This window comes from Ciconia boyciana, chromosome 16 (genome assembly GCF_034638445.1).
Source record: "Ciconia boyciana chromosome 16, ASM3463844v1, whole genome shotgun sequence".
Taxonomy (NCBI): Eukaryota; Metazoa; Chordata; class Aves; order Ciconiiformes; family Ciconiidae; genus Ciconia; species Ciconia boyciana.
The window spans coordinates 15,492,606-15,520,568 of NC_132949.1; the positions used below are offsets into that span (position 1 = coordinate 15,492,606).

Consider the following 27,963-nt stretch of genomic DNA (forward strand, 5'->3'; position numbering starts at 1 on the left):
CGTGCCCCCTGACGCCCCCCTCCCCCAGGGCCCGCGGAGGCGGCCGAGGGGGGGCCCGGCCGCGGCGCCGGCGAGATCCAGCAGGCGACGAAAGGTCAGTGCGGCGCGGCCCCCGCGTCCCCTGCGGGCCCCCCCGGGGACCCCGCCCCCGCCCCGAGGGACCCCGGCCTCCGGCCCGGGGCTGCGCCCCCCTCCCCCCGCCGGGGACGCGGGCCGCCGTCGCGGCCCTGAGCGTGAACGTCGCACGCGTCCGCCTTTGCGGGCGGAGCCCCGCGTGCCGACGCGCGCCGCGCGGGCGCCCGCGCGGGGCGAATACGCGCGAGCGGCCACGGCCTCGCCCCCGCACCCAGCCCTCGCGCGCCCAGGCCGCACGCGTGTGCGCGCGCCCGGCCGAATGCCCCCCGTGGCGCGACGGCCCCGCGCACGGGGGACGTGCACGGTCCTGGTGCAGGGCCCCGGCGTGAGACCCTGGCGCAAGGTCCCCGTGCGAGGGACCCTCACTGCAAGGCCCCGTGCGAGGTCCTGGCGCAAGGTCCCCGTGCGAGTCCCCGTTGCAAGCCCTTGTTGCAAGGTCCCCGCGCAAGATGTAGGTGCGAGTCCCCGCGGCAAGGTCCCACGGCAGGGCTCCGTTGCAGAGTCCCTGGTGCAAGGTCCTCGTGCAAGGTCCCCACGCAGGATCCCGGTGCAAGGTCCCGTTGCAAGATCCTGTCTCAAGATCCCGTGCGAGCCCCCGCTGCAAAGTCCCCGTTGCAACGTCCCCGGTGCAAAGTCCCATTGCGACGCCCCTGGCGCAAGGTCCCCGTGCGAGGTCCCGCTGCAAAGTGCTCGTTGCAAGGTTCCCCGTGCAAGCCCCCGCGGCAAGGCCCCCAGCGCGATGTCCCCATGCGGGATCCCAGGGCGAGGTCCCCGGTGCAGCGTCCCCACGCAAGCCCCCGTCGCGAGGCCCCCGTCACGCGGTCCCGTTGCGAAGCCCCCGCTGCAAGGTCCCCACGCGAGGCCCCCGGCGCGATCCCCGGCGCGGCCGGCCGCGCTCCCCCCGCGCTGACGCGTGGTCCCCGCAGGCCGGGAGGAATACGTGGCCACCTTCAAAGGCAACGAGTTCTTCTGCTACGACCTGTCCCACAACCCCATCCAGAGCAGCACGGACGAGCTGACGCTCTCCTTCCGCACGCTGCAGCGCAACGGGCTGCTGCTGCACACCGGCAAGTCGGCCGACTACGTCAACCTCTCGCTGAAGAGCGGCGCGGTCTGGCTGGTCATCAACCTGGGCTCCGGCGCCTTCGAGGCGCTGGTGGAGCCCGTCAACGGCAAGTTCAACGACAACGACTGGCACGACATCCGCGTCACCCGCAACCTGCGACAGGTAGGGACGGGGAGGGGGGGCGTGGCGGGGAGGGGAGGGGGGGGCTGAGCCCCAGCGGGGGGTGCTGGGAGCACTGGGAGCACTGGTCAGCCACCCAGCTGGGAGCACTGGGAGCACTGATCACCTTGGTCAGCTCCCCAACTGGGAGCACTGGGCGCCTTGGTCAGCTCCCCAGCTGGGAGCACTGGAAGCACTGGGTGCCTTGGTCAGCTCCCCAACTGGGAGCACTGGGCGCCTTGGTCAGCCACCCAGCTGGGAGCACTGGGAGCACTGGGCACCTTGGTCAGCCACCCAACTGGGAGCACTGGACACCTTGGTCAGCTCCCCAGCTGGGAGCACTGGAAGCACTGGGCGCCTTGGTCAGCTCCCCAACTGGGAGCACTGGGCGCCTTGGTCAGCCACCCAACTGGGAGCACTGGGAGCACTGATCATCTTGGTCGGCTACCCAACTGGGAGCACTGGGAGCACTGGGCACCTTGGTCAGCTCCCCAACTGGGAGCACTGGGCAGCTTGGTCAACTACCCAACTGGGAGCACTGGGAGCACTGATCATCTTGGTCGGCTACCCAACTGGGAGCACTGGGAGCACTGGGCACCGTGGTCAACTACCCAACTGGGAGCACCAGATAGGTTGGTCCAGTACCCAACTGGGGATGCTGGACACCAGCAGCTGCTCCCCAACTGGGAGCACTGGGCACCCTGGTCAACTACCCAACTGGGAACACTGGGAGCACTGGACGCCTTGGTCAGCAACTGGGAGCACTGGGCACCTTGGTCAGCTCCCCAACTGGGAGCACTGGGCACCTTGGTCAGCTCCCCAGCTGGGAGCACTGGGAGCACTGGGCACCTTGGTCAGCTCCCCAACTGGGGGTGCTGAACACCAGGGGCTGCTCCCCAACTGGGAGAACTGGGAGCACTGGGAGCAATCGGTGCCTTGGTCAACTACCCAACTGGGAGCACCAGATAGGTTGGTCCAGTACCCAACTGGGAATGCTGGACACCAGCGGCTGCTCCCCAACTGGGGGCACTGGGCACCCTGCTCAACTACCCGACTGGGAGCACTGGGAGCAATGGGTGTCTTGGTCAGCCACCCAACTGGGAGCACTGCCTAGTCAACTCCCCAACTGGGAGCACTGGGCACCTTGGTCAACTCCCCAACTGGGAGCACTGGGAGTGCTGGGCACCTTGGTCAGCCACCCAACTGGGGGCACTGGACACCAGGGTCTGCTCTTGAACCGGGAGCACCAGATACCTTGGTCCAGTACCCAACTGGGAGCACTGGATGCCGAGATCAACAACCCAACTGGGAGCACTGGGCACCGGGGCCCGCTCCCTGACTGGGAGCACTGGGTGCTGAGGTCTGCTCCCCAGTGGGAGCACGGGGCACGGTCAAGTGCCCAGCTGGGAGCGCTGGGCACCGGGGTCCCTCCCCAACTGGGAGCACTGGTCCCCGGTCCCTCCCCAGCTGGGAGCGCTGGGCGCGGCCCCCGGCTGCCCCGTGGGGTGGGGGTGGGGGACGATGGGCGCGGGGGAGGGGCGGTGTCCGCGCCCCCACCCCCTCTAACGACTCTCTGCTTCTCTCCCCAAAGGTGGGCGCAGCCCCCCCGCACCCCCCCCCCGTGCAACGCCCCCCCGTGCAACGCCCCTCCCCCCCGTGCAACGCCCCTCCCCCTCTGTGTGTGCGCGTGCGACTAACACGCTTACCGCCGCCGGGGCCCCCCACTAACCTCCCTGCCCCCGACTAATCCCGGGGGGCCCCCAGGAACCCCCACTCCCAGGCGCCCCGGGAAGTGCCCCGGCCCGCCCCGCCGGCGGGAAATGTCATTTTTTGTTGTGTTTTGTCCTTTTTTCGCTCCCCGGCGCCCCAGCACGCAGGGATCGGACACGCTATGGTAAACAAACTGCATTACCTGGTAGTTATCACTCTAATTGTTACTCCTTGGCTTCGCCGTGGGCCCCCCCCCCAGAACCCACCTTTCGGGGCGAATTCTTGGGATTTGGGGCAATTTTCTATCACCCACCATATGCGGCCGAGCCTCGGCTCCCTGATGCCAAAACCAGCCGGTTTCCCCCCAGAATCCTGCCCAGGGCGGGGGGGGATATATTTTTTTCTCAGGGGGTTGGAGTGGGGTGTGGGTCCCCCCCCCCCATTTTGGGATGAATTCTTGGGATGTGGGGGCAATTCGATACGCCCCTGCTGTCGGCAGACAGGCCTCAGCTCCCCGGTGCTAAAAACAGCTGATTTCCCCCAAAAAAAGCCCGTCCGGGGCGAGGAGGGGGATGGTTTTCCTCAGGGGGGCGAGGTGGGGGCCCAACCCCCGCCTTTTGGGGGGAATTCTTGGGATTTGGGGCAATTTTCTACCACCCACCCTCTGCGGCCCAGCCTCGGCTCCCTGATGCCAGAACCAGCCGGTTTCCCCCCGGAATCCTGCCCAAGGGGGGGCTGTTTTTCCCCCGGAGGGGCGAGGGGGGGTCCCCAGACCCACTTTTTGGGGTGATTTCTTGGGATGCGGGGCGATTTTATACCACCCCCCCATACGCAGCCAGGTCTTGGCTCCCCGATGCCCAAACCAGCCAGTTTCCCCCCAAAAAAGCCCATTCAGGGTCGGAGGGGGGATGTTTTATCCAACGGGGGTCATGTGGGGTCGTGCCCCCCCCCCTTTTGGGGCAAATTCTTGGGATTTTGGTCCATTTGATGCCCACCTCCTTTGCAGGCAGCCAGGCCTTGGCTCCCCGATCCCAAAGCCAGCCGGTTTCACCCCAAAACCCGGTCCGGGCTCAAGGGGGGGCTGTTTTTCCGTGGGGGGGTTGACGTGAGGTCCCAACCCCCACATTTTGGGGCAATTTCTTGGCTTTTTGGTCCATGTGATGCCCCCTCCCCTTGCAGGCAGCCAGGCCTCGGCTCCCCGATCCCCAACCCAGCCGGTTTCCCCCCAAAACCCAGGCTCGGGGGGGAGGGGTGTGCCGGGGGCTGGGTGGGTGATTTTTTTTGGGGTGCCCCCTCCCCAAATCGAGGACGGAAACGGCGTTTTCAGGACCAGCCCGTGGGCAGCTGCCGCCCCCCCCCGCGCAGGCAGCGGGCCCGCCCCCGCCCCCGCCCCCCCCCGCAGGGATCGGGCCCCGCTGCCTGCGCCGGAGCCCTCGCACGGCCCCGCACGGCCCCGCACGGCCCCGCACGGCTCACTAACACTGTGTCCCCCGCTTCCTCCCCCTCCTCCCCTCCTCCTCCCCTCCTCCTCCTCCTCCTCCTCCCCTCCCCCCCGCCCCCGGCCCCCACCCATGGGTGCTGCTGGCGGAGCACCGGGGCCGGCACCGCTGCGGGGTGGGTGCTGGGGTGTGCAGGATGGGGGGTGTGCACGGGGTGCGTTGGTGCAAGGTGCAGGATGGGGGTGTGCGTGCACGGGGTGCGTTGGTGCAAGGCTGGGTCTGTGTGTGTGTGTGCATGGGTGTGTGTCGGTGCAAGGTGCAGGATGGGTGCGTGTGTGTGCATGGGGGTGCGTTGGTGCAAGGTTGGGTCTGTGTGTGTGTGTGTGTGCATGAGTGTGCGTTGGTGCAAGGTGCAGGATGGGTGCGTGTGCGTGCATGGGGGTGCGTTGGTGCAAGGGGCAGGATGGGTGTGTGTGCGTGCACGGGTGTGTGTCGGTGCAAGGTGCAGGATGGGTGTGTGCGTGCGCAGGGGTGCGTTGGTGCAAGGTTGGGTCTGTGTGTGTGTGTGCATGAGTGTGCGTTGGTGCAAGGTGCAGGATGGGCGCGTGTACACGCACGGGTGTGCGTTGGTGCAAGGTTGGGGCTGTGTGTGCATGTGCATGCACGGGTGTGCATTGGTGCAAGGTGCAGGATGGGTGTGTGTGCGTGCACGGGTGTGCATTGGTGCAAGGTGCAGGATGGGGGTGTGCGTGCACGGGGTGCGTTGGTGCAAGGCTGGGTCTATGTGTGTGTGCATGAGTGTGCGTTGGTGCAAGGTGCAGGATGGGTGCGTGTGCGTGCACGGGTGTGCGTTGGTGCAAGGTGCAGGATGGGTGCATGTGTGTGCATGAGTGTGCGTTGGTGCAAGGTGCAGGATGGGTGTGTGCGTGCGCAGGGGTGCATTGGTGCAAGGTTGGGTCTGTGTGTGTGTGTGCATGAGTGTGCGTTGGTGCAAGGTGCAGGATGGGTGCGTGTACACACACGGGTGTGCGTTGGTGCAAGGTTGGGGCTGTGTGTGCATGTGCATGCACGGGTGTGCATTGGTGCAAGGTGCAGGATGGGTGCGTGTGCGTGCACAGGTGTGTGTCGGTGCAAGGTGCAGGATGGGTGTGTGTGCGTGCACGGGGGTGTGTCGGTGCAAGGTGCAGGATGGGTGTGTGTGCGTGCGCGGGGGTGCGTTGGTGCAAGGTTGGTGCTGCGCTGTGTGCACATGCGTGTGCATTCATGTGAGGGTCACACTGGGGCGTGTGAGCGTGCGTGCGCATCAGTGCAAGGCCAGCCTGGGGTGCCTGCGTGCACGAGCGTGCGTCAACACGTGCTCACAGCCCGTGTGTGTGTGTGCTCACACGCGTGTGCAAGCTGCGCATGGGGCCGCCCCCGTACATCCCAGGGCCCTGGTGCTCCCGCTGTCCCCGCCGTCCCCGCACGCCCGCGTGCACGGCTCCTTGCACGCCCCTTGCACACCCTCGCACACCCCTCGCACGCCCTCGCACGCCCCTCGCGCGCGCTGAGCCCCACTAACAGCCATTTTTCTGTCTGAGCTTGGTTCTGTCTGAGGACCCCCAAAACTCGTTACTAATCCAACCCCCCCCACGGTGTCACCCTCGGTGTCACCCTGTCACCCCCCGGCCCCTCCCCCGCCTTGTCACCTTGTCCCCCACCGTCCCCTTGTCCCCTTCATCACCCTCTCCCCTTCGTCACCCCGTCCCCACGCCCCTTAAGGTCACCCAGCCCTCACGTCCCCCAAGGCCACCCTGTCCCCATTGTCACCCCATCCCCATGTCCCTTCGGGCCACCCCATCATCACCCCTTCCCCTTGTCCCTTAGGGCCACCCTGTCCCCATCGTCCCCATGTCCCCTAGGGCCACCTCGTCTCTATCCCCGCCCTGTCCTCATGGTCATCCCGTCCCCATGTCCCTTAAGATCACCCCGTCCCCTTAGTGCCACCCTCTGTGCTCAGGGCCACCCCATCCCCATTGTCACCATGTCCCTTAGGTCCCTTAGGGCCCCCCCCCCCGTGTCCCCATGTCCCCCAGGGCCACCCCCTCGTCACCCCCTCCCCATGTCCCCTAGGGCCACCCTGTCCCCACAGCCACCCTGGGGGCTCCCTGGGGGGTGGGGGTCCCCCCGACGCCCGGACCCCCCGGGGGGGCCTTGGGGGGGGCGGAGCCCAGCACAGGACCCAGGCGTCCGGGCTCCGCCCCCCCGCTGTCAGCACTGGGGGGGCCGCGCGACCCCTCATTAGCAGCTGCCGCTAATGAGCCCTAATGAGCGCCCGGAGGGGGCGGAGCTGCCCCGGGCGCCTGCGTGGCCCCGGGGGGGGCGGGGGCTCCCGGACGCCCGGGTCCCCGAGGCGGGGAGGTGGGGCCGGGGGGCACCCGGGCGCCTGGGTCCCCTGGGGAGGCAGGAGCTGGGGGTCCCCAGCCCCCCGCACCCAGCCGGGGTCCCGTATCTGTGGCCAGGGGCAACCTTGGGACCCCCTCCCCGAGAGCCCCAGTGTGTCCCCCCGTGGGTGCTCCTGCTCCCCAGGCGCCCCCGAGACCCCCCAGTCCCCCCGCCAGCATCGCACCTCCTTTGCCCCCCAGCACCCCCTTAGTGCCCCCCCACTGCCCCCATATCTCCTCCACACCCCTACTGCTGCCCCCGTTGCCCCCGTTGCCCCCATTGCTGCCCCATTGCCCCCGGCCCCCCACGCCCCCACTGCCTCCCCTCACCCCAGTCCCCCTTGCCCCTCATTCACCCCGTCACCCCCAAGTCCCCCTTGCCCCCCTTGTCCCTATTGTCCCCCATCAACCCCCATCCCCATTGCCCCCTATTGCCCCCCATCGTCCTCCATCACCCCTGTTGTCCCCCATTGTCCCCCTCATTGCCCCCTTTGCCCCCATCACCCCTATTACCCCCCCATTGTCCCCCCATAACCCCATTCCCCCCATCACCCCCAGCCTCCCGGGTACCACCCCCACCCCCCTTTTGGGGTCCCCCCAGACACAGAAATGGCTGCGGCGGGCGGGCGGGGGCCCCTGCTGAGGCCGGGCGCGCTCGTGCCGCAGGTGACGATCTCGGTGGACGGGATCCTGACGACGACGGGGTACACGCAGGAGGACTACACCATGCTGGGCTCCGACGACTTCTTCTACGTGGGGGGGTCCCCCAACACCGCCGACCTCCCCGGCTCCCCCGTCAGCAACAACTTCATGGGCTGCCTCAAGGACGTGAGCGCCGGGACGGGGGGGACACGTGGGGACACGGGGTGCTTGGGGACACGGGGACAGGGAGCACTGGGGCGCACGGGGATGTGGGGTGCTTGGGGACGTGGAGCACCGTGGTGCGTGGGGACATGGGGACGCAGGGACGTGGAGCACCGAGGTGCCTGGGGACACAGGGACACGTGCATGGGGTGCAAGGACACGGGGTGCATGGGGTCATGGAGCACCGGGGTGCACGGGGACACGGGGACATGGGGTGCATGGGGGACACTTGCACAGGGTGCAGGGGGACACGGGGTGCATGGGGGCATGAGGTGCACAGGGCCATGGTGGGCACAAGGACAGGGGATGCACGGGGACACAGGGGCACGGGATGTATGGGGACACGGGTGCAGGTGCAGAGGGACGCGGGGCGCAGAGGGACGGGGACGCCCATGGGACACGCGTCCCCCAGGTGGTCTACAAGAACAACGACTTCAAGCTGGAGCTGTCGCGCCTGGCGCAGGAGGGCGACGGGCGGGTGACGCTGCACGGCGCCCTGCTCTTCCGCTGCGAGGCCGTGGCCGCCCTGGAGCCCGTCACCTTTGGGACGCCTCAGGCCTTCCTGGCGCTGCCGGCGTGGCAGGCCGCGCGCGCCGGCTCCGTCTCCTTCGACTTCCGAACCACCGAAGCCAACGGGCTCCTGCTCTTCGCGCAGGGGCGGCCGCAGGGCCCCGGCCACCCCCGGCCCGACTACTTCGCCCTGGAGCTGCTGGACGGGCACCTCTACCTGCTGCTGGACATGGGCTCCGGCGGCATCAAGGTGCGCGCCAGCGCCCGCAAGGTCACCGACGGCGAGTGGTGCCACGTGGACGTGCAGAGGGACGGGAGGAAAGGTGAGGGGCGGAGGGGGCGCGAGGGTGCTCGTGCGCGGCGGAGGGGCGGGGGCGAAGGGGTGCGAGGGTGTCGGCGCGCGGAGAGGCGGCGGGTGCGCGCGCGGAGGGTTTGCGGGCGTGCGAGGGCGGCCGTGCGTGGCGAGGTGGGTGCAGAGGTGTTCGCGGGGGGTGCGCGCACCCGCAGGGGTGTTTGTGCGTGGGGGGGTGCGCGCGCAGAGGGCTTGCAGGCGTGCAAGGGCGGCTGCGTGTGGAGAGGTGGTGCATGCAAAGGGCGCGTGCGTGCGGGGTTTGCAGGTGTGCGAGGGCGTTGGTGCGCAGAGGGGCGGTGGGTGCAAAGGGTGTCTGGGGGGGGGTTGCGCACGGGCACGCGGTGCCCGTGGCTCCGTGCACGGAGGGGGTGGGTGTGCGCAGGGTGGCCCTGGAGCCCCCGCGGTGCCCCGTGTCCCTGCGTGCCTTGCGATGCCGTGCGTGGCCACGTGTCCCTGCGGTGCCGCGTGTCCCTGTTACGCCTCCGTGGTGCCGTGCATCCCCCCACGTCCCCCGTGTCCCCGTGGTGCCGTGCACCCTGTGCACCCCTGCGCCCCCCGTTGTCCCCACGGTGCCATGTACCCCCTGCACCCCTATGTCCCCTCTGTCCCCACGGTGCCACCCTTCCTGTGTGACCCCCCCGGCTCGGTGTTGGTGAACAGCCGCAGCACCCCCTGCACCCCAGTGTCCCCCTATGTCCCCACAATGCCACCCACCCATTGTGTCCCCCCAGGCTCAGTGTTGGTGAACAGCTGCAGTACCCCCTGCACCCCCATGTCGCCTGGTGTCCCCGTGATGCCACCCACCCGCGTCCCCTGGTGTCCCCACGGTGCCATGCGCCCCTGCATCCCTGTGTCCCCATGAAGCCGTTGCACCCCCACGTCCCCCTGTGTCCCCATGGTGCCGTGCACCCGGGGTACCCCAATGTCCCCTGGTGTCCCCCCAGGCTCGGTGTCGGTGAACAGCCGCAGCACGCCTTTCCTGGCGAGCGGCGAGAGCGAGGTGCTGGACCTGGACTCGGAGCTTTACCTGGGGGGGCTCCCCGAGGGGCGGCCGGGCCCCCCGCTGCCCCCCGAGCTCTGGACGGCCTTTCTGCGCTACGGCTACGTGGGCTGCATCCGCGACCTCTTTGTCAACGGCCGCAGCCAGGACGTGCGACGGCTGGCGGAGGATCAGGCCGCCCCGGGGGTCACCCCCTTCTGCGCCCGCGAGCCCCCCCGGCACTGCGCCAGCGGGCCCTGCCGCAACGGGGGGCTCTGCCGCGAGGGCTGGAACCGCTTCATCTGCGACTGCCTCGGCACCGGCTACCTGGGACCCCGCTGCGAGACCGGTGGGTGGCAGCCCCCCCCCCGGCGCCTGGCTCCCGCAGGGGGTGGCCCTGGAGAAGGGGGGTACTCGGATACTGGAGACCCCTGGGGAAGGGGGTGCCTGGATGCCTGGGGGTCCCCCAGGGAGAGATGGGAGCACCCCGACGCCTGGGTCCCCCCCAGACACCTGGGTCCCCCAGGAGGGTGGTGCTGGGAGAGGGGAGTACCCAAATGTCTGGCACCCTTGGAGAAGGGGGTACCCGGATGCCTGGGTGCCCCCCCGGATGCCTGGGTGCCCCGGAGGGGGTGGCCCTGGGGAAGGGGGGGGTCCCCAGATGCCTGGGGGTCACCCGGGGAGGGGGGAGTACCCATGTGCCTGGGTCCCCTGGGGCAGGGGGCTCCTGAATGCCCGGGTCCCCTGGAGATGGGGGTCCCCAGATGCCTGGGGGTCCCCAGCGCCAGGGGGTCCCCCCTGAACGCCCGGGTCTGCGGTGACGGGGGGGTCCCCCCGCAGAGGCGGCGGTGCTGAGCTACGACGGCAGCATGTACCTGAAGATCCTGGTGCCGGGGGCGGCGCAGACGGAGGCGGAGGACGTGGCCCTGCGCTTCATGTCCCCCCGCGCCTACGGCCTCGTCCTGGCCACCACCTCCCGCCAGTCGGCCGACACCCTGCGCCTCGAGCTGGACGGGGGGCGCATGAAGCTCACCGTCAACCTGGGTGAGCCCCCCGACACCCCCAGACCTTGAAACGGTCCCCGAAGTGATGCCCGGGTCCCCAAAATGGTCCCTGAAACGGTGCCCGAGTCGGTTCTCGTGACCCCGAAACGGTCCCTGAAGTGATGCTCAAGTTGGAGCCTGGGACCCCAGAACTGTCCCCAAAGCAACGCTCAAGTTGGTGCTTGCACCCCAAAACGGTCCCTGAGGTGATGCTCGAGTCAGTGCCTGGGACCCATAAATGGTGCCCGAGACCCCAAAGTGGTCCCCAAAGTGGTGCCTGAGTTGGTGTCGTGACCCCAGAACGGTCCCCAAAGTGATGCTCAAACTGGTGCCTGGGACCCCCAAAATGGTCCCTGAAGTGATGCTCGAGTCAATGCCTGGGACCCAAAACTGTGCCTGCGTCCCCAAAACTGTGCCTGAGACCCCAAAACTGTCCCCCAAATGGTGCTCAAGGCAGCGCTCGTGACCCCAAAGTGGTCGCCGAAGTTGGTGCCTCTGACCCCAAAATGGTGCCTGAGACCCTGAAATGGTCCCCAAAATGGTGCCCAGGTCCCCAGAATCACACCTGAGACCCCAAATCGGGCCAGGACCCCTAAACAGCACCCGAACCCCACAGTGCTGTTGGAGCCCCCCCAAACCCAGGCACCCGGGACCCCAAAATAGCACCGGGGTCCCCGAAACGGCGCCTCTGGGGGGGGCGTCACCAGAGCCAACTCGGGCACCCGTGTCCCCCCTGTCAGGTCCCGTCCCGTCCCCCCCGGGTTTGGAGCCTTCGTGACACCCCCGCTGCCACTTGGGACATGGCGCCGGGACCCCCCAGAGGGGTCGGGGATCCCCCCAGGGGATCAGGGTTCCCCCCAGGGTTGGGGATCCCCCCTGCAGCCCCATACATTGTGGGCGGACCCCCATGGGGCTGCAGGTCCTCTGTGGGGTCCGGGACCCCCCCCTGGTATTGGAGACCTCCCCAGGGGGTTGGGGATCCCCCCCATGGGGTCAGGGACCCCCCAAGGGGTTGGAGACCCCCTCGTGGGAATAGGGATCCCCCCTGCAGTCCCATACATTGGGGCCCCCCCCGGGGGCCGGGGACCCCCCCGTGGGATTGGAGATCCCCCCAGGTTCGGGGATCCCCCCCATGGGGTCTGGATCCCCCCTGCAGCCCCACAGCACTGGGGGACCCCCCCCATGGGGCCGCAGCCCCTCTGCAGGGTTGGGGACCCCCCTTCCCCATGGGGTCGGCCCCCCCCCCGGTCCCGGCGCGTTTGCCCCCCCGCCCCGCAGCGGTTGACGAGGGGGCCCAGCCCTGGGGTGCCCGATCCCCCGGATCCCCGGGATCCCCGGGATCCCCGTGCCCTCCCGGGCTGGGCCCTGCGAGGTGGCCGGGACCCCCGCGAGGTGCCGAGACCCCCCCCCCCCGAGACCCCCGGCACAGCCCCAGTGCCCGGCCCCGTCCTGTCCCAGTCCCGCCCCGTTCCTGTGCTGGTCCCCATCCCAGACCCGTCCCTGTCCTCTGCCCCCCCAGTCCCGTCCCCCGGCACCTCGCCTGTCCCGGCCACCCCCCTTGTCCCCGGGGCGGTGACCCCGGCTGCGGCTCCGAAGGGCCTGATCCTGCTCTCTTCTCTCCCCAGACTGCGTGCGCGTGGGCTGCCACCCCAGTAAGTGTGCGCCCCCGCCCCCCGACGCCTGGGTCCCCTATAGGGTCTGACACCCCCCCCCGGACGCCTGGGTCCCCTATAGGGTCTGACACCCCCCCCCCGACGCCTGGGTCCCCTATAGGGTCTGACACCCCCCCCCGGACGCCTGGGTCCCCTCCGGGGGTCTGGTCACCCTCCCGGCTGCCTGGGTCCCCTGGACACACCCAGGGTCACACGAGGACACGGTCACACACACGCGTGTGCAAGACATGTGCAGGGTGGGACACGCGCACGTGCAGGTGCACGAGGCCCCATGTGTGCAGGTAAGGCTCAGCCCCGCCCCCCCAGGGCACACGCGTGTGTCAGGGGCGTGACACGGGGACAGGACAGGGACACGGGCGGTGGCTGCCGTCACACACATGTGCAGGGGCTGGGGGTGCACAAATGCACACGCGTGTGCAAGGCCTAGTGTTTCACACTCGCCGGCGTGCACAGTGGCTGTGCTGGGGGGTGGGGGTGTCACGAGAACACACGGGTGTGGGGGGGGGCAGGGGGGTGGGACACACACACGTGTGACACACGTGTGACACACGTGCCCACACTCGGCGTGCGACAGCCAGCTGCCAGCGCAGGTGAGTGAGGGGTCCCCGTCCCCGAGGCCGGGGCACACGAGGGTGGCCCGGTCCTACCCCCCCGCAGGGGCACCCAGGCGTCCCAGCCGTGCGCCCTGCCCCCCCCGGGGACCCAGGCGTCTGGGGGCTCCTACCCGAGGGGAGGGGTCCTGGGGGGGAGCGGGAGCACGTGGGTGCTCGCACGTGCCACACGCGCGTAGGGACACGCACACGGGCTGCAGGCACGCACACGCGTGCACACGCACGTGCCAGTGTTCTGCAGCTGTGCACGGGCACACGCCGTAACGGCGCGCATGCGCTGCGGCCGTGCGCAGGGACACGCGCGTGTGCACCCTGCAGCTGTGCACGGGCACAGGCACACACGTGTGCACGCACACAGACTGCGCCTCTGCACGGACGCACATGCGTGCAGACGCGCTCTGCAGCTGTGCACACACACACGTGCACACACGCTGCAGCTGTGCACGCACACGTGCCTGCTGCAGCTGTGCGTGGGCACACGTGAGCACGCGCGCACCCCCTGCATGCACCCCCCCGTTTCCCTCCCCGTGTCCCCCGGTTCGTGTGTGTCCTTGTGTCCCCCGGCCAGCGTGTGCGTGGGCACCCACAGGGGTGGGGTCGGGCACGTGCGTGCACACAGGTGTGCGTGCAAGGGGGTGCGCGTGCGCACACGCGGCGCTCGCGGGCTGCGGGGGTGTGCGTGGGTGCGTGTGCGCGGCGCTCGGGGGCTGCACGTCTGAACAGCGTGGCGGGTGTGCGCGTGTGCAGGCTCTGAATGTTCTGGGCGTGCACACCCCGTGTCTGCAGCCGCGGGTGTGTGTGTGCGGTGTTTGCACGCTCTGGGTGTGCGGCGTTGGGGTGCGTGCGCACAAGGTCTGTAGGAGTGTGTCAGTGTGCTCGCTGCTCGGGGGGTGCGCGTACGCGGTGTTTGGGGGTGCGCGGGGGTTTTAGGGGTGTGAGCGTGCACAGCTTGCAGGGGGGCGTGCGCAGCGTGCAGGAGCGTGGGTGGTGTTTGCAGGTGTGGGTGTGCACGGTGTCTCGGCGTGTGTGCGCGGTGTTTGCAGGTGTGCACACGCGCAACGTTTAGGGGAGCGCGCGTGTGCGCACGCTGTTTGCTAGAGGGTGGGTGTGTTCGTGCGCGGTGTTTGCAGGTGCGTGCACGATATTTGGGGTGTCTGGGCGTGGCGTTTGCTGGAGCGAGCGTGTGGTCGTGCTGTTTTTAGGGCTGCGTGTGCACGGTGTTTAGGGGAGCGCACGTGCGTGCACGGTGGTTGCTAGCCGGGGTGCGTGCGTGTGCGATGGTTGCGGGTGTGCACGTGCACGATATTTAGGGGAGCGCGCGTGTGTGCGCACGCTGTTTGCAGGGGTGCGTGCGCGTGTTTGCACGGGGTGTTTGCAGACGTGTGCGCGGTGTCCCGCGGTGTCACCCGGCGCCTGGTGTCACCCGGCGGTGCCCGGTGTCGCGGTGTGGCCCGGCTGACCCCCGCCCCCCAGGCAAGGGCCCCGAGACGCTCTTCGCGGGGCAGAAGCTGGACGACAACGAGTGGCACACGGTGCGGGTGGTGCGGCGCGGGCGCAGCCTCCAGCTCTCCGTTGACAACGTCACCGTCGAAGGTGCCCGCACGTGGGGACGGGGGTGCAGGGACGTGGGGACGGGGGTGCGCGGGCACACGTGGCGACGGGCGCGTAGATGCGTGGAGCTGTGGGCGCGGGCCCGCGGAGACACGGGTGCACGGGGACGCGGGCGCCCAGGTCCATGAGGACGTGGTTGCTCGGGGCCGCGGTGCCCAGGTCCACAGGGACGCGGCGCGTGGGGCCGCGGGTCCGTGGGGCCGCGGCGCGATGGGACGCGAGTGCATGAGGACGTGGGTGTGCGGGGACGCGGATGCTCAAGTCCACGGGGACGGGGCGCGTGGGGGTGTGGGTCCGTGGGGACGCGGGCGCACGGGGACACCCACCACCCTCGCCTGCCCCCCCGCAGGGCAGATGTCGGGCGCCCACACCCGCCTGGAGTTCCACAACATCGAGACGGGCATCGTGACGGAGCGACGCTTCCTGGCCGTGGTGCCCTCCAACTTCTTGGGTCACTTGAGCGGGCTCCTCTTCAACGGGCTGCCCTACCTGGACCTCTGCAAGAACGGGGACATCAGCTCCTGCGAGCTCAATGCCCGCTTTGGCCGCCGGACCATCGTGGCCGACCCGGTGGCCTTCCGTGGTCGCGGCTCCTACGTGGCGCTGGCCACGCTCCAGGCCTACGCCTCCATGCACCTCTTCTTCCAGTTCAAGACCACGGCGCCCGACGGCCTCATCCTCTTCAACAGCGGCAACGGCAACGACTTCCTCGTCGTTGAGCTCGTTAAGGGGTGAGGGCACGTCCCGGGCGGGGGGGGGGGGGTGACCGGGAGGTCCTGGGGACCTTGAGGACCTTCTAAACCTCACAGGACATCAAGGACCCCCTGGGGACACCAGGGATATCCTGGGGGCTCTGGGGACGTTCTCAACCTCCCAGAACCCTGGGGACACCAGGGAGGTCCTGGGGCCGTTGTGGACCTTCTAAACCTCAGAGGACCTTGGGGACCACCTGGGGACACCAGGCAGATCCTGGGGACCCTCGGGGACCTCCTAAACCTCATTAGGTCCTTGAGGACCCTGGGGACACCGGGGAGATCCTGGGGACCTCCTGAACCTCCTCGGGCCTTGGGGACCACCTAGGGACACCAGGGGGGTCCCGGGGACCTCGGGGACGTCCTGAACCTCCCCGGGGACCTCGGGGACCCCACGCCCCGCAGTGCCCACCAAGCCCTAAGCCCTGCCCCCTCGGACCGGTCCCCGCCCCCCTGCCCCGGAGGCCCCGCCCCCCGCTCAGGCCCCGCCCCCTGCCCCCCCAGGTACATCCACTACGTGTTCGACCTGGGCGATGGCCCCTCGCTGATGAAGGGGAACTCGGAGCAGCCGCTGCACGACGGGCGCTGGCACGAGGTGTCGGTGGCCCGGGAGGGGGGGACCCTGCACGGGCTGCGGGTGGACGGGCGCCCCGTCACCCAGCACGGCCAGGGCGCCCGCAACCTCGACCTCAAGGGTGAGCGGGGCGACGGCGGGGCGGGGGGCACCCCTGGGGGAGCACCTACGTGGGGGGCACCCGCGGGGATGCGTACGTGGGGGGGCGCCCACAGCGGGGGATGCGTGGGGGCAGCGCCCACGGGGGGGAACCCGTAGGGGAGGGTACGCGTGGGGGGGCACCCACGCGTGGGGGGCACCCACGGCGGGGTACGCCTGGGGACGGCTGCCCCCGGGTTGTCGCTCCGTGGGGTGGGTGCACAAAGGAGGTGCCCGTGGGTGCCCCCCCCCCCCCCCCCCGCCCCCCAGGGGAGCTGTACATCGGGGGCGTCAGCAAGGGGCTGCTGGGGCGGCTGCCCAAGCTGGTGGCCTCGCGCGGGGGCTTCCAGGGCTGCCTGGCCTCCCTCGACCTCAACGGCCGCCTGCCCGACCTGCTGGCGGACGCGCTGCACCGCGTGGGCCACGCCCAGCGCGGCTGCGACGGTGAGCGGGGCGGGGCGCGGGAGGGTGCACGGGGGTGCGAGGGGGAGAAGGAGGGCGCACGGGGTCGTGGGAAGGGGTAAGGGGGCGCGGGAGGGCGCGTGGGGATGCGCGAGGGCGCGTGAGGGCGCGCGGGGGTGCGGGAAGGGGTGCGGGGGGCAGGAGGGTGCGCGGGGCGTGGGAGGGTGCCGGAAGGTGCACGGGAGTGCAAAAGGGTGCACGGGGTCGCAGGAATGGGTACGGGGGTGCACGTGGGCTCACGGGGCCGAGGGAGGGAGCAGGAGGGTGTATGGGGGGTTGCGTGGAGGTGCAGGAGGGGGTACGGGGTGCCCAGAGACTGATGGGGGTGCACGGGTGCTCACAGGGTGCTCAGGGGACTGCGGGGCTGGACACGGGCACCCAAGGGTGCTCGGGGCACGTGGGGTGCGCGCACAGGGGCGGAGAGGGGGCACAGGGGCGCACGGGGGTGCACAAAGCAGACAGGGGCGCACAGGGGTTGCACAAGGGTGCACAACGGCGGGGGGGTGCGCAGCAGCAAGCGGAGGCACGCGGAGGGCGCGCGGGGGGGGTTTCACGAGGGTGCTCGGAGGCAGCCGGGTGCGCCGGGGCGCAGGGGAGCGTATGGGGGTGCGCACGGGGGTGCACAAATGCAGACAGGGGTGCACGGGGGTGCGCAAAGGCAGCCGGGTGCACGAGGGGTGCACAAGGGTGCCCGAGGACGCCCAGGACGGGGAGGTCGGGGTGGGGGCACCCCAGTGACGCCGGCGCCCGCAGGCCCGAGCACGACGTGCACGGAGGAGTCGTGCGCCAACCAGGGCGTCTGCCTGCAGCAGTGGGACGGCTTCACGTGCGACTGCACCATGACCTCGTACGGGGGCCCCGTCTGCAACGACCGTGAGTGGGGGGGGGGCGCGGGGGGGGCGCGGGTGTCCCCAGGTCCCTTGCACGGGGGCGGCGTGGCCCCGAGTCTCTTGTGCAAGGTGCAGATGGCCCCGTGTGCCTTGCACGAGGAGTCTGTGTCTCCAGGTCCCTTGCACGAGGTGCGTATGGCCTCGCGTGCCTCGCACAAGGTGTACGTAGCCCCGTGTCCCTTGCACGGGGTGCAGGTGGCCCGTGTCCCTTGCACGAGGTGTCGTGTCCCTTCCATGGGGGTATATGGCCCTGCGTGCCTTGCACAAGACGTCTGTGTCCCTTGCACGAGGTCTGCGTGTCCCCAGGTCCCTTGCACAAGGTGCATATGGCCTCACGTGCCTTGCACAAGACACGCACGTCCCCTGCGCGGGTCCGTGTGTCCCCGAGTCTCTTGTGCAAGGAGCAGATGGCCCCGTGTGCCTTGCACGGGGTCCCCGTGGCCCCACACCATCACGGCCCAGGTGAGTTCCAGGCAGAGCCGGCCCCCCTGTTTGCACACATGTGTGGGGCACGAGGGGCGTGCGAGGGGCGTGCAAGGGCCGGTGATGCGACCCCCCCCCCCAGCTCCCAGGGGACCCGGGCGTCCGGGGTCCCTGCTCAGCCACAGCCCCCCTCACCTCTGGGGGACCCAGGTGTCCGGGGGCTGCATCCCCCCGGCTCTGACCCACTGGTCCATGGGGCAGCTGTGGGGCAGGACGTGGGGCACGGTGATGCCGTGGGGCACGATGGGGGTCGGAGTGGCACTGTGATGGGGGCGGCTGGATGCTGCTGTGGGTCGCTGTGGGGGTACCGGGCATCCCTGGGAGCTTCTGTGGGGCTGCTGTGGTTCCTGGTGGGCTGCTGTGGGGCTGCGGCGGGACCTGGGAGTCCCTGTGGGTCTCTGTGGGGCTGCCGTGGGCCGCAGGGGGTGTCTATGGGTCGCTGTGGGGCTGCTATGGGGCTCCACGGACCCCCGGTGGGTCCCCGCGGCTCTCCGTGGGGCTACCGTGGGTCCCCCGTGGGGCTGCCGGGGGTGTCCGTGGGTTCCCCCCCCGTGGGTCGCGGCGTGGCCCCTCCCCCCTCAGGCCCCTCCCCCGCCCCTCCCCCTCCCCCGCCCCTCCCGCTGCAGCACCCGCCGCCGCCGCCGCCCCACGGCCGCCCGCCGCCCCACCGCGCCCCACCGCCGCGCCGACCCGCCGCGCCCCACAGCCGCAGCCGGAGCCGCCCCGGCCAGAGCCCCCCGGCCCCATCCTCATCCTCCCGCAGCCCCGGCCTCCGCCCCACAGCCTCCATCCCCCGCCCCACATCTCCCATCCTCCGCCCCGCATCCCCCCGGCTGCTGCCCCACAGCCCCCATCCTCCATCTCCCCTCCTCCGCCCCACATCCCGCATCCCCCTCCTCGGCCCCATCCTCCGTCTCCCCCGCCCCACAGCCTCCATCCCCGCCCCACATCTTCCATCCCGCATCCTCCAGCCCCAGCCCCGCAGCCCCCAGCTCCCCCCCTCCCCCGCTCCCCCCCGGACCATGCTCGACCCCCTCTGAGCCCGCCCTGGCCCCCCGCCCCGGGGCCCCCCTCGCCCCCCCGCATGCTCTGAGCCCCGGGGGGGGGATCCAGCCCCCCCGCGGGGGGGGCGCTCGGCACCCCCCGGCCCCGCTCCCCAGGGGGGGTCGGGACCCCCCAGGCCCTTTGGGGGCGTCCGGGGAGCTCCCGCCTTTCTAGGGGGGGCTGCCCCCCCAGCCCCATTTTGGGGGGCGTTTGGGCCCCCCCAGCCCTGTTCTAGGGGGAGATTTGGGCGATCCCCCCCTCAGCCCCATTTGGGGGAGATTCAGGCCCCGGAGCCCCATCTTGGGGTGACTTGACCCCCAGCCCCATTTTAGGGGATTTGGAATAACTCGGGGCCTCCCCAGCCCCATTTTAGGGGTGACCCAGCGCCCCCCGCAGCCCTGTGGGTGGGTTTTGGGGGCCTTTAGCCCCACCGGGGGGGATTCGGGGACCCCCCCAGCCCTTGTGGGGTGACCCAGGGCCCAGTTTTGAGGGGATCTGGGGCTTCCCCGGCTTGAGGTCGAGGTGATTTAGGGCTGCCCCCCAGCCCCATTTTTGGGGTGACTTGAGGCCCCTCAGCCCAATTCTGGGCTCGCGACACCCCCAGCTGCATTTCGGGGCTCCGTTCCCCTCGCAGCCTCTTTTGGGGCGCATCTCCCTCCTCCTACCCCCTCTTCCTTGTTTTCACCTCTTCCCAGCCCCATTTTGGGGTGCACCCCCCTGGCCACATTTTGGGGCACAATCCTCTCCTCAACCACATTGTGGGGTGCACACTCCCCTGACCCTATTTTGGGGCACAGCTCCCCCCCCTTCAAACCACATTTTGGGGCTCTACCCCCTAGACCACTTTGTGGGGTGCAATACCCCCCCAGATCCAATTTTGGGGCACAGCCCTCTATCAAACCCCATTTTAGGGTGCAATCCCCCCAGGGCCACATTTTGGGGTGCAGTCCCCCTGGGCCACAGACACCCCCAACCACATTTTGGGGTGCAATCCCCCTAGACCCCATTTTGGGGCTCAATCCTCCCCATAGCCCATTTTAGGGCACAACCCCTTCCCTTCACTGTCCCCCCCTGTTTTGGGGCACAACCCCTCCCTTCGCTGTCCTCCCCCGTTTTGGGGCGCAACCCCTCCCTTCGCTGCCCCCCCCCCGTTTTGGGGCGCAACCCCCTCCCTTCGCTGTCCTCCCCCGTTTTGGGGCGCAACCCCCTCCCTTCGCTGTCCCCCCCCCGTTTTGGGGCGCAACCCCCTCCCTTCGCTGCCCCCCCCGTTTTGGGGCGCAACCTCCTCCCTTCGCTGTCCCCCCCGTTTTGGGGCGCAACCCCTCCCGTCACCCCCCCCCTCCCCATTTGGGGGCTCCCCCGCCCCACCCCGGGCGGCTCATTCCGGGGTCCCACCCCCGCCCCACATCAGCTCCCCCTTCCGGGGTGCCCCCGCCCCCCCAGTTTGGGGGTGCCCGGCGGATGGCGGGGGGCCGCTGAGGGGCCGATGGGGGGCCGGGGGGGCCCCGGGGCGCTGGGGCTGGCGCTGCTGGCGCTGGGGGTGCTGGCGGCCCCCGGGCGCCCGGCCAGGGTCTCCTCCAGCCTCTCCACCACCCACCACGTCCACCACTTCCACAGCCGCCACGGCACCGTCCCCATCGCCATCAACCGCACGCCCTTCCTCACCCGCGGCGCCCACGGTGAGCCGCCGCCGCCGCCTCCTCCTCCTCGCCGCCTCGGGGACCCGCGCCGGCCTTCCTCCGCCTCCTCCGCCTCCTCCTCCTCCTCCTCCTCCCGGGGACCCCCCAGCCGGCCTTCCTCCTCCTCCTGCTCGTGGGGACCCCAAAGCCCCCATCCTCCTCCTCCTCCCCCTCTTCTTGTGCTCACGGGGACCCCAAAACCCTCCTCCTCCTCCTCCTCCTGGAGACCCCCAGACCGGCCTTCCTCCTCTTCCTCCTCATGGGGACCCCAAAAACCCTGTCCTGCTCCTCTTCCTCCCCTCCTGCTCCCAGTGACCCCAAAACCCTCCTCCTCCTCCTCCTCCTCCTGGGGACCCCCAGACTGGCCTTCCTCCTCCTCAGCCTCCTCCTCCTCTTCCCCCCTGCCTGATCCTGGGGGACCCCAAAACCCCTGTCTGTCCTCCTCTTCCTCCTGGTGTCCCCCAGACCTGCCTTCCTTCTCCGCCTCACCCTCCTCTTCCTCCCCTTGTGCTCACAGTGACCCCAAAACCCTCCTCCTCCTCCTCCTGGGGACCCCCAGACTGTCCTTCCTCCTCCTCCTCACCCTCCTCCTCCTCTTCCTCCCTGCCTGATCCTGGGGGACCCCAAAACCCTTGTCCTCCTCCTCCTTTTCCTCCTGGGGTCCCCCAGACCTGCCTTCCTCCTCCTCCCCTTGTGCTCACAGGGACCCCCAAACCCCCATCCTCCTCCTCCTCTTCCTCCCATCCTGCTTGCAGGGACCCCAGTCCTGCCTTCCTCCCCCGCATCCTCCTCACCCTCCTCTTCCTCCCCTCCCACTCATGGGGACCCCAAAATCCCTGTCCTCCTCTTCCTCCTCCTCTTCTTCCTCCCCCCCTGCCCATGGGGACCCCAAGCCCCCATCCTCCTCCTCCTGCTTGTGGGGACCCCTGAGACCTGCCTTCCTCCTCCTCCTCACCCTCCTCTTTCTGCCCTTGTGCTCATGGGGACCCCAAAACCAGCCTTTCTCCTTCTCACCCTCCTCTTCTTCCCCTCCTGCTCATGGGGACCCCCAGACCCCCATCTCCCTCTTCATCCTCTTCTTCCTCCTCTCCTGCTTGTGGGGACCCCCTGACCTGCCTTCCTCCTCATCCTCCTCCTGTGCTCACAGGGACCCCAAAACCCTCCTCCTCCTCCTCCTCTTCTTCCGGGGGACCCCCGGGACCTGCCTTCCTCCTCCTCCTTCTCACCCTCCTCTTCCTCCCCACCTGCTCATGGGTACCCTCAGACGGGCCTTCCTCCTCTTCCTCCCAATCCCCTCGCCTGCTCCTCTTCCTCCCCTCCTCATCTTCCTCCTGCTCATGGGGACCCCAAAATCCCCATCCTCCTCCTCCTCCTCCTGCTCACAGGGACCCCCAGACCTGCCTTCCTCCTCCTCCTCCTCCTCCTCCCCTGCTGCTTGTGGGGACCCCAAAACCCCTGTTCTCCTCTTCCTCATCCTCTTCTGCTCATGGGGACCCCAAAGTCTCCATCCTCCTCCTCCTCTTCTTCCTGAGGACCCCCAGACTGGCCTTCCTCCTCCTCCTCCTCCTCCTCCTCCTCCTCCTCCTTCTCCTTGTGGGGATCCCAAAACCCCCAGCCTCCTCCTCCTCCTTCTCCTCACCCTCCTCTTCCTCCCCTCCTGCTCCTGGGGACCCCAAAACCCCCATCCTCCTGCTCTTCTTCCTCCCCCTCCCCTCCTCCTTGGGACCCCAAACCCCCATCTCCCTCCTCCTCTTCCTCCCAGGGACCCCTAGGCCGACCTTCCTCCTCCTCCTTCTCCTCCTCCTCCCCCGCCCCCACCCCCCCCCGGGGATGCTGTTGATGGGGGTAGGGGCCGGGCTGGGTTTGGGGGCGTCTGTGCCCCCCCTTGCACGCACGCGTGTGCACGTCCCCATGGCGTGTCTGTGCGTGCGCCCTCGCACACGCGCATGTGTGTGCACGGCCCGGGGGGTGCGGAGCTGCTGGTGCGAGGCGGTGGGGGTGCAGCTGGGGGGGGTGCGCGCACACGTGGGCACAAGTGTGTGTGCACGTCCTTCGTGCGCCCCATGGGCACGTGTGCCCCACGGTGATGTGGGGCGGGGACTTGCCCTCGTGTGAGCCCCCCGCCCCCCGTGCGAGGCCGAGCCCTCGTGCGAGCCCCACATCCCCCGTGCGAGGCCGAGCCCTCGTGCGAGCCCCACATCCCGCGTGCGAGGCCGAGCCCTCGTGCAAGCCCCCCGCCCCCCCGTGCGAGGCCGAGCCCTCGTGCGAGCCCCACATCCCCCGTGCGAGGCCGAGCCCTCGTGCGAGCCCCCCGCCCCCCGTGCAAGGCCGAGCCCTCGTGCGAGCCCCCCGCCCCCGTGCGAGGCCTGGGCGCTGACCTACGTCGCGGCGGGGGAGCAGCGGTGCCCGGTCGCCTGGGCCCCGCGGCCCCTCTCCCCAAATCCTGGGGTCCCCCACGAATGCCTGGGTCCCCCCCAAAACCCAGGGGTCCCTCCTGTGCCCCCGGGTCCCCCGGATGCCGGGGTCCCCCAGGCCCCCTGACGCCCCTCTCCCCCCCCCGCAGCGGGCACCACCTACATCTTCGGGAAGGGGGCACTGATCACCTACACGTGGCCCCCCAACGACCGCCCCAGCACCCGCGCCGACCGCCTGGCCCTGGGCTTCAGCACCCACCAGCGCGACGCCGTCCTGCTGCGGGTGGAGAGCGCGGCCGGGCTGGGGGACTTCCTGCAGCTCCACATCGTAAGGGGGCCGGGGGCACGGGGGTACGGGGGTGCTGGGGGCTTCCTGCAGCTCCAGGTCGTAAGGGGGGGCATGAGGGGACTGGGGGGGGACACCTGGGTCCTCCGGGGGCTGGGGATAGGGGACTCGGGGGAATGGGGGGGGGCTCGGACGCCTGGGTCCCCTGTGGGGAGGGGGGACTGGGGGGCCCAGGCACCCGGATCCCCGAGGGGTGGAGGGCTGGGCCCCAGGGGGGACGGGACCAGGGCTCCCGGACGCCTGGGTCCCCTGGGGGGGACGTGGGGCAGAGCTGTGGGGTGGGGGCCCCCCCAAGTGGGGCCCGATGGCCTGGGTCCCCCGTGGGGCAGCGGGGGCCGCTCTGACGGCCCCGTCCCCCGCGCTGGGCACCCAGGCGGCCGGGTGGGCTCCGTCCCCCCCCGCGCCGGGGCACCCGGGTGTCCAGGAGCCCCCCACCCCGCTCCGGGGGCCCGGGCAGCCGGAAGCGCCTGAGTCAGCGGCTCAGCTGTGCCGGGGGGCAGGACCCCCCCCCCCTCGTTAGCGACTGCCTTCATTAGCGTGTGGAGTGGGGGGGACGCAGGCATCCGGGGGCCCCCCCATCCACGGGGCAGGGGCATCTTTTACCCACCACAGGGGGGCCCCCGGCAGTGGCCGGGCTGGGCTCTGTGGGGGGATGTGGGGCTGGCTGTGGGGCTGGGGGCTGCATGTGGGGCTGGAGGGACCCCATCACCCCCCAACCATGGGGCGGGGTCCTCACCTCGGGGACATCGGGACCCGCTGCAGGAGGGACCCCGGCGTCCGGGCGGGTGGCTGTGGGGGGCCGTGGGCTGGGCCGTGGGGCAGGCTGTGGGTCGGGGACCCACGGGTGCCCCCCCCCCGCAGGCGCAGGGGGCCGTGGGGGTGCTCTTCAACGTGGGGACAGAGGACATCGCGCTGGAGGAGCGGGGGGCGGCCGTCAGCGACGGGCGCTTCCACGTCGTCCGCTTCACCCGCAGCGGCGGCAACGCCACCCTCCAGGTGGACGGCGGCCCCCTGCACGAGCGCTACCCCCCAGGTACCACCCCCCCCGCGCCGACGGCACCCCGGGCCACCCTGAGGCACCCATAGGCACCCCGGAGCGCTTAGAGACACCCTATAGCATCTATACGCACCCCGTAACACCCCTACAGCACCTACAAGGCACCCCATAGCGCTTAGAGACACCCCATAGCACCTGTAGGCACCCACAGCACTTAGAGACGCCCTGTAGCACCCTATAGCGCCTACAAGCACCCCATAGTGCCCCTATGGCACCTACAGGCACCCCGTAGTGCTCAGAGACACCCTATAGCATCCCTGTAGCACCTACGGCACCCCATAGCACCTGTAGGCACCCCACAGCGCCTATAGCACCCTACAGCGCTTAGAGACACCCCATCACATCCCATAGTACCTATAGGCACCCCACAGCGCTTAGAGACACCCTATAGCATCCCTGTAGCTTCTTCAGGCACCCCTATGGCACCTACAGGCACCCCATGGTGCTTAAGACACCCCACAGCACCTGGAAACACCCTGCAGCACCCCATAGCGCCCACAGACACCCCACAGCTCCCCTATAGCACCCACAGACATAGCCCTCCCTATAGGCCTCCTATAGCCCCTATACCCCCCTTTAGGCCTCCTATGGCCCCCCATAGGCCCCCTGTAGCCCCTCATAGGCCGCCTATACCCCCATACCACCTATAGGCCCCCTGTAGCCCCCCCCCGTACCCTCTGTGCACGCCAGATGCCCCTCCCCCGTGCTAACGAGCCACCCCTAATTAAGGGCACCAGCCACCTAACGAGGGCACTAACGAAGGGCAGCGTGGCGCGACTGCGGCCCCGCCCGCCCCCATGCCGCCCCTCCCCCGGGCCCCTAACGCCCCCTAAACGCCGCATAAACCCCCCCGAACACGGCCACGCCCCGGCTACGCCGCCGCTGGTGACATCATGGTCGTGGCCTGGTGACTTCAGCGGTGACACCGTGGTCACGTCGTGGTGACGCCAGCGGTGACGCCGGGGCCATGCCACCAACCGCGCCGTGGTGACGCCGGTGGTGACATCACAGTAGCGTCCCGGTGACGCCAGCGGCGACGCCAGGGTCGCACCACGGCGACGCCGGCGGCGAGGCCACGGCCACAGCACGGTGCCGACAGCAGCGATGCCAACGGTGACGCTGTGGTCCCACCACGGTGCCGCTGATGGCGATGCCAATGGTGACGCCCTGGTCGTGCCACAGTGCCACCAACGGTGAGGCCGCGGTCCCACCACGGCGACACTGACAGTGACGCCGACGGTGACACCACGGTCCCACCGCGGCGCCGCTGGCGGCGACGCCGCGGTCGCGCCATGGGGGTGCCGACGGCCCCGCCGCCACCCGCGCCACGCCGCCGCCGTCGGTGCCGTCGCCAGCGCCCCGGCCGGCCCCGGTGCCGCGGGCGTGCCGGTGGCGCCGCACCGGGCGGTGCCGCGTGCCGTAACCCTCTTCTCCTCCCTCCGAAGGCAGCGGGGACAGCGAGCGGCTGGCGCTGGCGCGGCAGCGCATCCCCTACCGCCTGGGGCGGGTGGTCGATGAGTGGCTGCTCGACAAAGGTAACTCGTCAGCGCCGCCCTAACGAGCACCCCCCCGCCCCGCCCCACGCCCGGGACCACCCGCCGGGGCACCCAGCCGCCCGCGCCCCGGCGGTTTGGGGACCCAGGCGTCCGGGCCCCGCGTCCCCGAGGACCGCGTTGTCCAGGGACCCAGGCGTCCGGGCGGGCCGGACTCTGCACCCCCCCAGCCCCCCATTAACCCTCGTTAACCCGCGTTAACCCGGTTAACCCGCTAACCCGCCTGGTTAAAGGGACGCTAACAAGCCTAACCGCCCCCTAAACCGCGCTTTAACCCTTTGAGTGCTGCCGCCCCCCCGGGCCCTAAACCAGCATAAACGAAGCTAAAACCCGCATAATAACCGCACTAATTAGCGACACTAATTGGCCCGGTGACGAGCGACGCCAGCAGGGCAGGGCCGGGGCGTGCACGAGGGCCGTGAGTGTGCACGAGGGCCGGGCGTGCACGAGGGCCGCGAGCGTGTGAGTGTGGCAAGCGTGCGAGGGGCTGTGGCTGCAGGAGGGCCACGCGTGCAGGTGTCGTGCGTGCACGAGGGCCGCGCGTGCACAAGCGTCACGTGTGCACGAGTGTCGTGCGTGTACGAGGGCTGGGTGTGCGCGGGAGCCGCCCGTGCACCGGCCGCCCCCCCCCAGCCTCGCACGCCCTCGCACGCCCCGGCCCCGCTCAGGCAGGACCCCCCCCGCGCCCCCCCCAGCCCCAAAAGAACCAAAAGCGGCCGAATTGAGCCCAAACTGAGCCCCCCCCGGCGCAGCCCAGAGGGTTAAAGGGGCCGGGAGGGCGTTGGGGTCCCTTTAACTGCCGCCGCCCGGGGGGGGGGGGGGGCAGGAGGGCGGGGGAGGGGGATATGGGGGGGGGACGCTGGGGGGCACCGGGCAGGCGGCGGCGGCGGGGCCGGGGCCGCGGGGCGCGCGGCCGCTCCTCGCGCGACGCGCGCGCGGCCCTCGCGCGACGCCCGCGACGCCCTCGCGCCCTCGCCCGCCGCGGCCCTCGCGCGCGGCCCCCGGCCCCTCGCCCGCCGCGCGCCCCTCTCCCCGCGCGCGAGGCGCGAGGCGCGAGCCGTGCCCGCCCGCGCGCGCGACACGCTCTGTCCCCCCCAGGCCGCCAGCTCACCATCTTCAACAGCCAGGCGGCCGTGCGGGTGGGGGGCCAGGACCGCGGCCGCCCCTTCCAGGGGCAGCTCTCGGGGCTCTACTACAACGGGCTGAAGCTGCTGGCGCTGGCGGCCGAGGGGCACCCGCGGGTGCGGCTGGAGGGGGACCTGCGGCTGGTGGGGGAGCCCCCGCCGCCCCCCGCCCCGCCCGGCGCCACCCCCGCCCCCCCGGACATGGCCACCACCATCATGGAGACCACCACCACCATGGCCACCACCACCACCCGCCGCGGGCGGTCGCCCACCCTCCGCGACACCGTCGCGCAGGTACGGGGGAGGGGGGAGGCGAGGGGGAACGGGAGGAACGGGGCGGGGGGGGAGGGGGCGGACGCCTGGGCGCTTCGCAGGGGCGAGCTGGGGGGTCCCGGACGCCGGGGCCCTCGGGGGGGCCGGGGCAGGACCCCGGACGCCCGGGTCCCCTGGGGGTTGTGGGGCGCGGCGGGCCCCCGGACACCAAGGCCCCCCCCCCGGGGGTGTGCTGCGGGTGGGGGAGGGGCGGCGGGGACCCCGGCGTCCGGGTGACCCCCGTCCCCCCGTCCCCCCCAGAACACGGACGACCTGCTGGTGGCCTCGGCCGAGTGCCCGAGCGACGACGAGGACCTGGAGGAGTGTGAGCCCGGCACAGGTGGGTGCTCCTCTCGCGGGGGCGCCCCGGGCACGCGCGCGTGCGACGCCCTCGCACGCCCGCCCGGGGCACGCCCACCCCCCCCCGCGATCACCCCCCCAACGGCAGCGGCGAACCCCCTTGCACGCGCGGGGGGGGGAGCCGGGGCACACGCGTGCGTCTGCAGACACGCTCACGTGGGTGCGCACGGGCACGGGCTCACGCACGCACACGCTCGTGC

The 27,963-nt window shown here is 70.6% G+C and overlaps 1 protein-coding gene across 16 annotated transcripts in view; it reads left to right on the forward strand.

The window, feature by feature from the left end:
- Window positions 1-27,963, forward strand: part of LOC140660217 (neurexin-2-like) — a 42,443-nt gene that overhangs the window by 9,477 nt on the left and 5,003 nt on the right. For 6 of the 16 annotated variants that reach the window (XM_072880821.1, XM_072880834.1, XM_072880826.1 and 3 more), the window contains 17 exons: window positions 29-94; window positions 1,062-1,363; window positions 7,599-7,760; window positions 8,209-8,629; window positions 9,603-9,986; window positions 10,478-10,681; window positions 12,306-12,332; window positions 14,438-14,557; window positions 14,925-15,306; window positions 15,832-16,022; window positions 16,310-16,483; window positions 17,255-17,374; window positions 23,161-23,339; window positions 24,219-24,390; window positions 25,860-25,949; window positions 27,066-27,385; window positions 27,665-27,743. In XM_072880821.1, the coding sequence (XP_072736922.1) occupies window positions 29-94; window positions 1,062-1,363; window positions 7,599-7,760; window positions 8,209-8,629; window positions 9,603-9,986; window positions 10,478-10,681; window positions 12,306-12,332; window positions 14,438-14,557; window positions 14,925-15,306; window positions 15,832-16,022; window positions 16,310-16,483; window positions 17,255-17,374; window positions 23,161-23,339; window positions 24,219-24,390; window positions 25,860-25,949; window positions 27,066-27,385; window positions 27,665-27,743 (3,393 nt within the window). Of the gene's footprint in view, window positions 1-28; window positions 95-1,061; window positions 1,364-7,598; window positions 7,761-8,208; window positions 8,630-9,602; window positions 9,987-10,477; window positions 10,682-12,305; window positions 12,333-14,437; window positions 14,558-14,924; window positions 15,307-15,831; window positions 16,023-16,309; window positions 16,484-17,254; window positions 17,375-20,225; window positions 20,598-23,160; window positions 23,340-24,218; window positions 24,391-25,859; window positions 25,950-27,065; window positions 27,386-27,664; window positions 27,744-27,963 lie in introns of those variants that run through there. The other 10 variants (XM_072880828.1, XM_072880830.1, XM_072880829.1 and 7 more) reach the window with 5 other exon arrangements.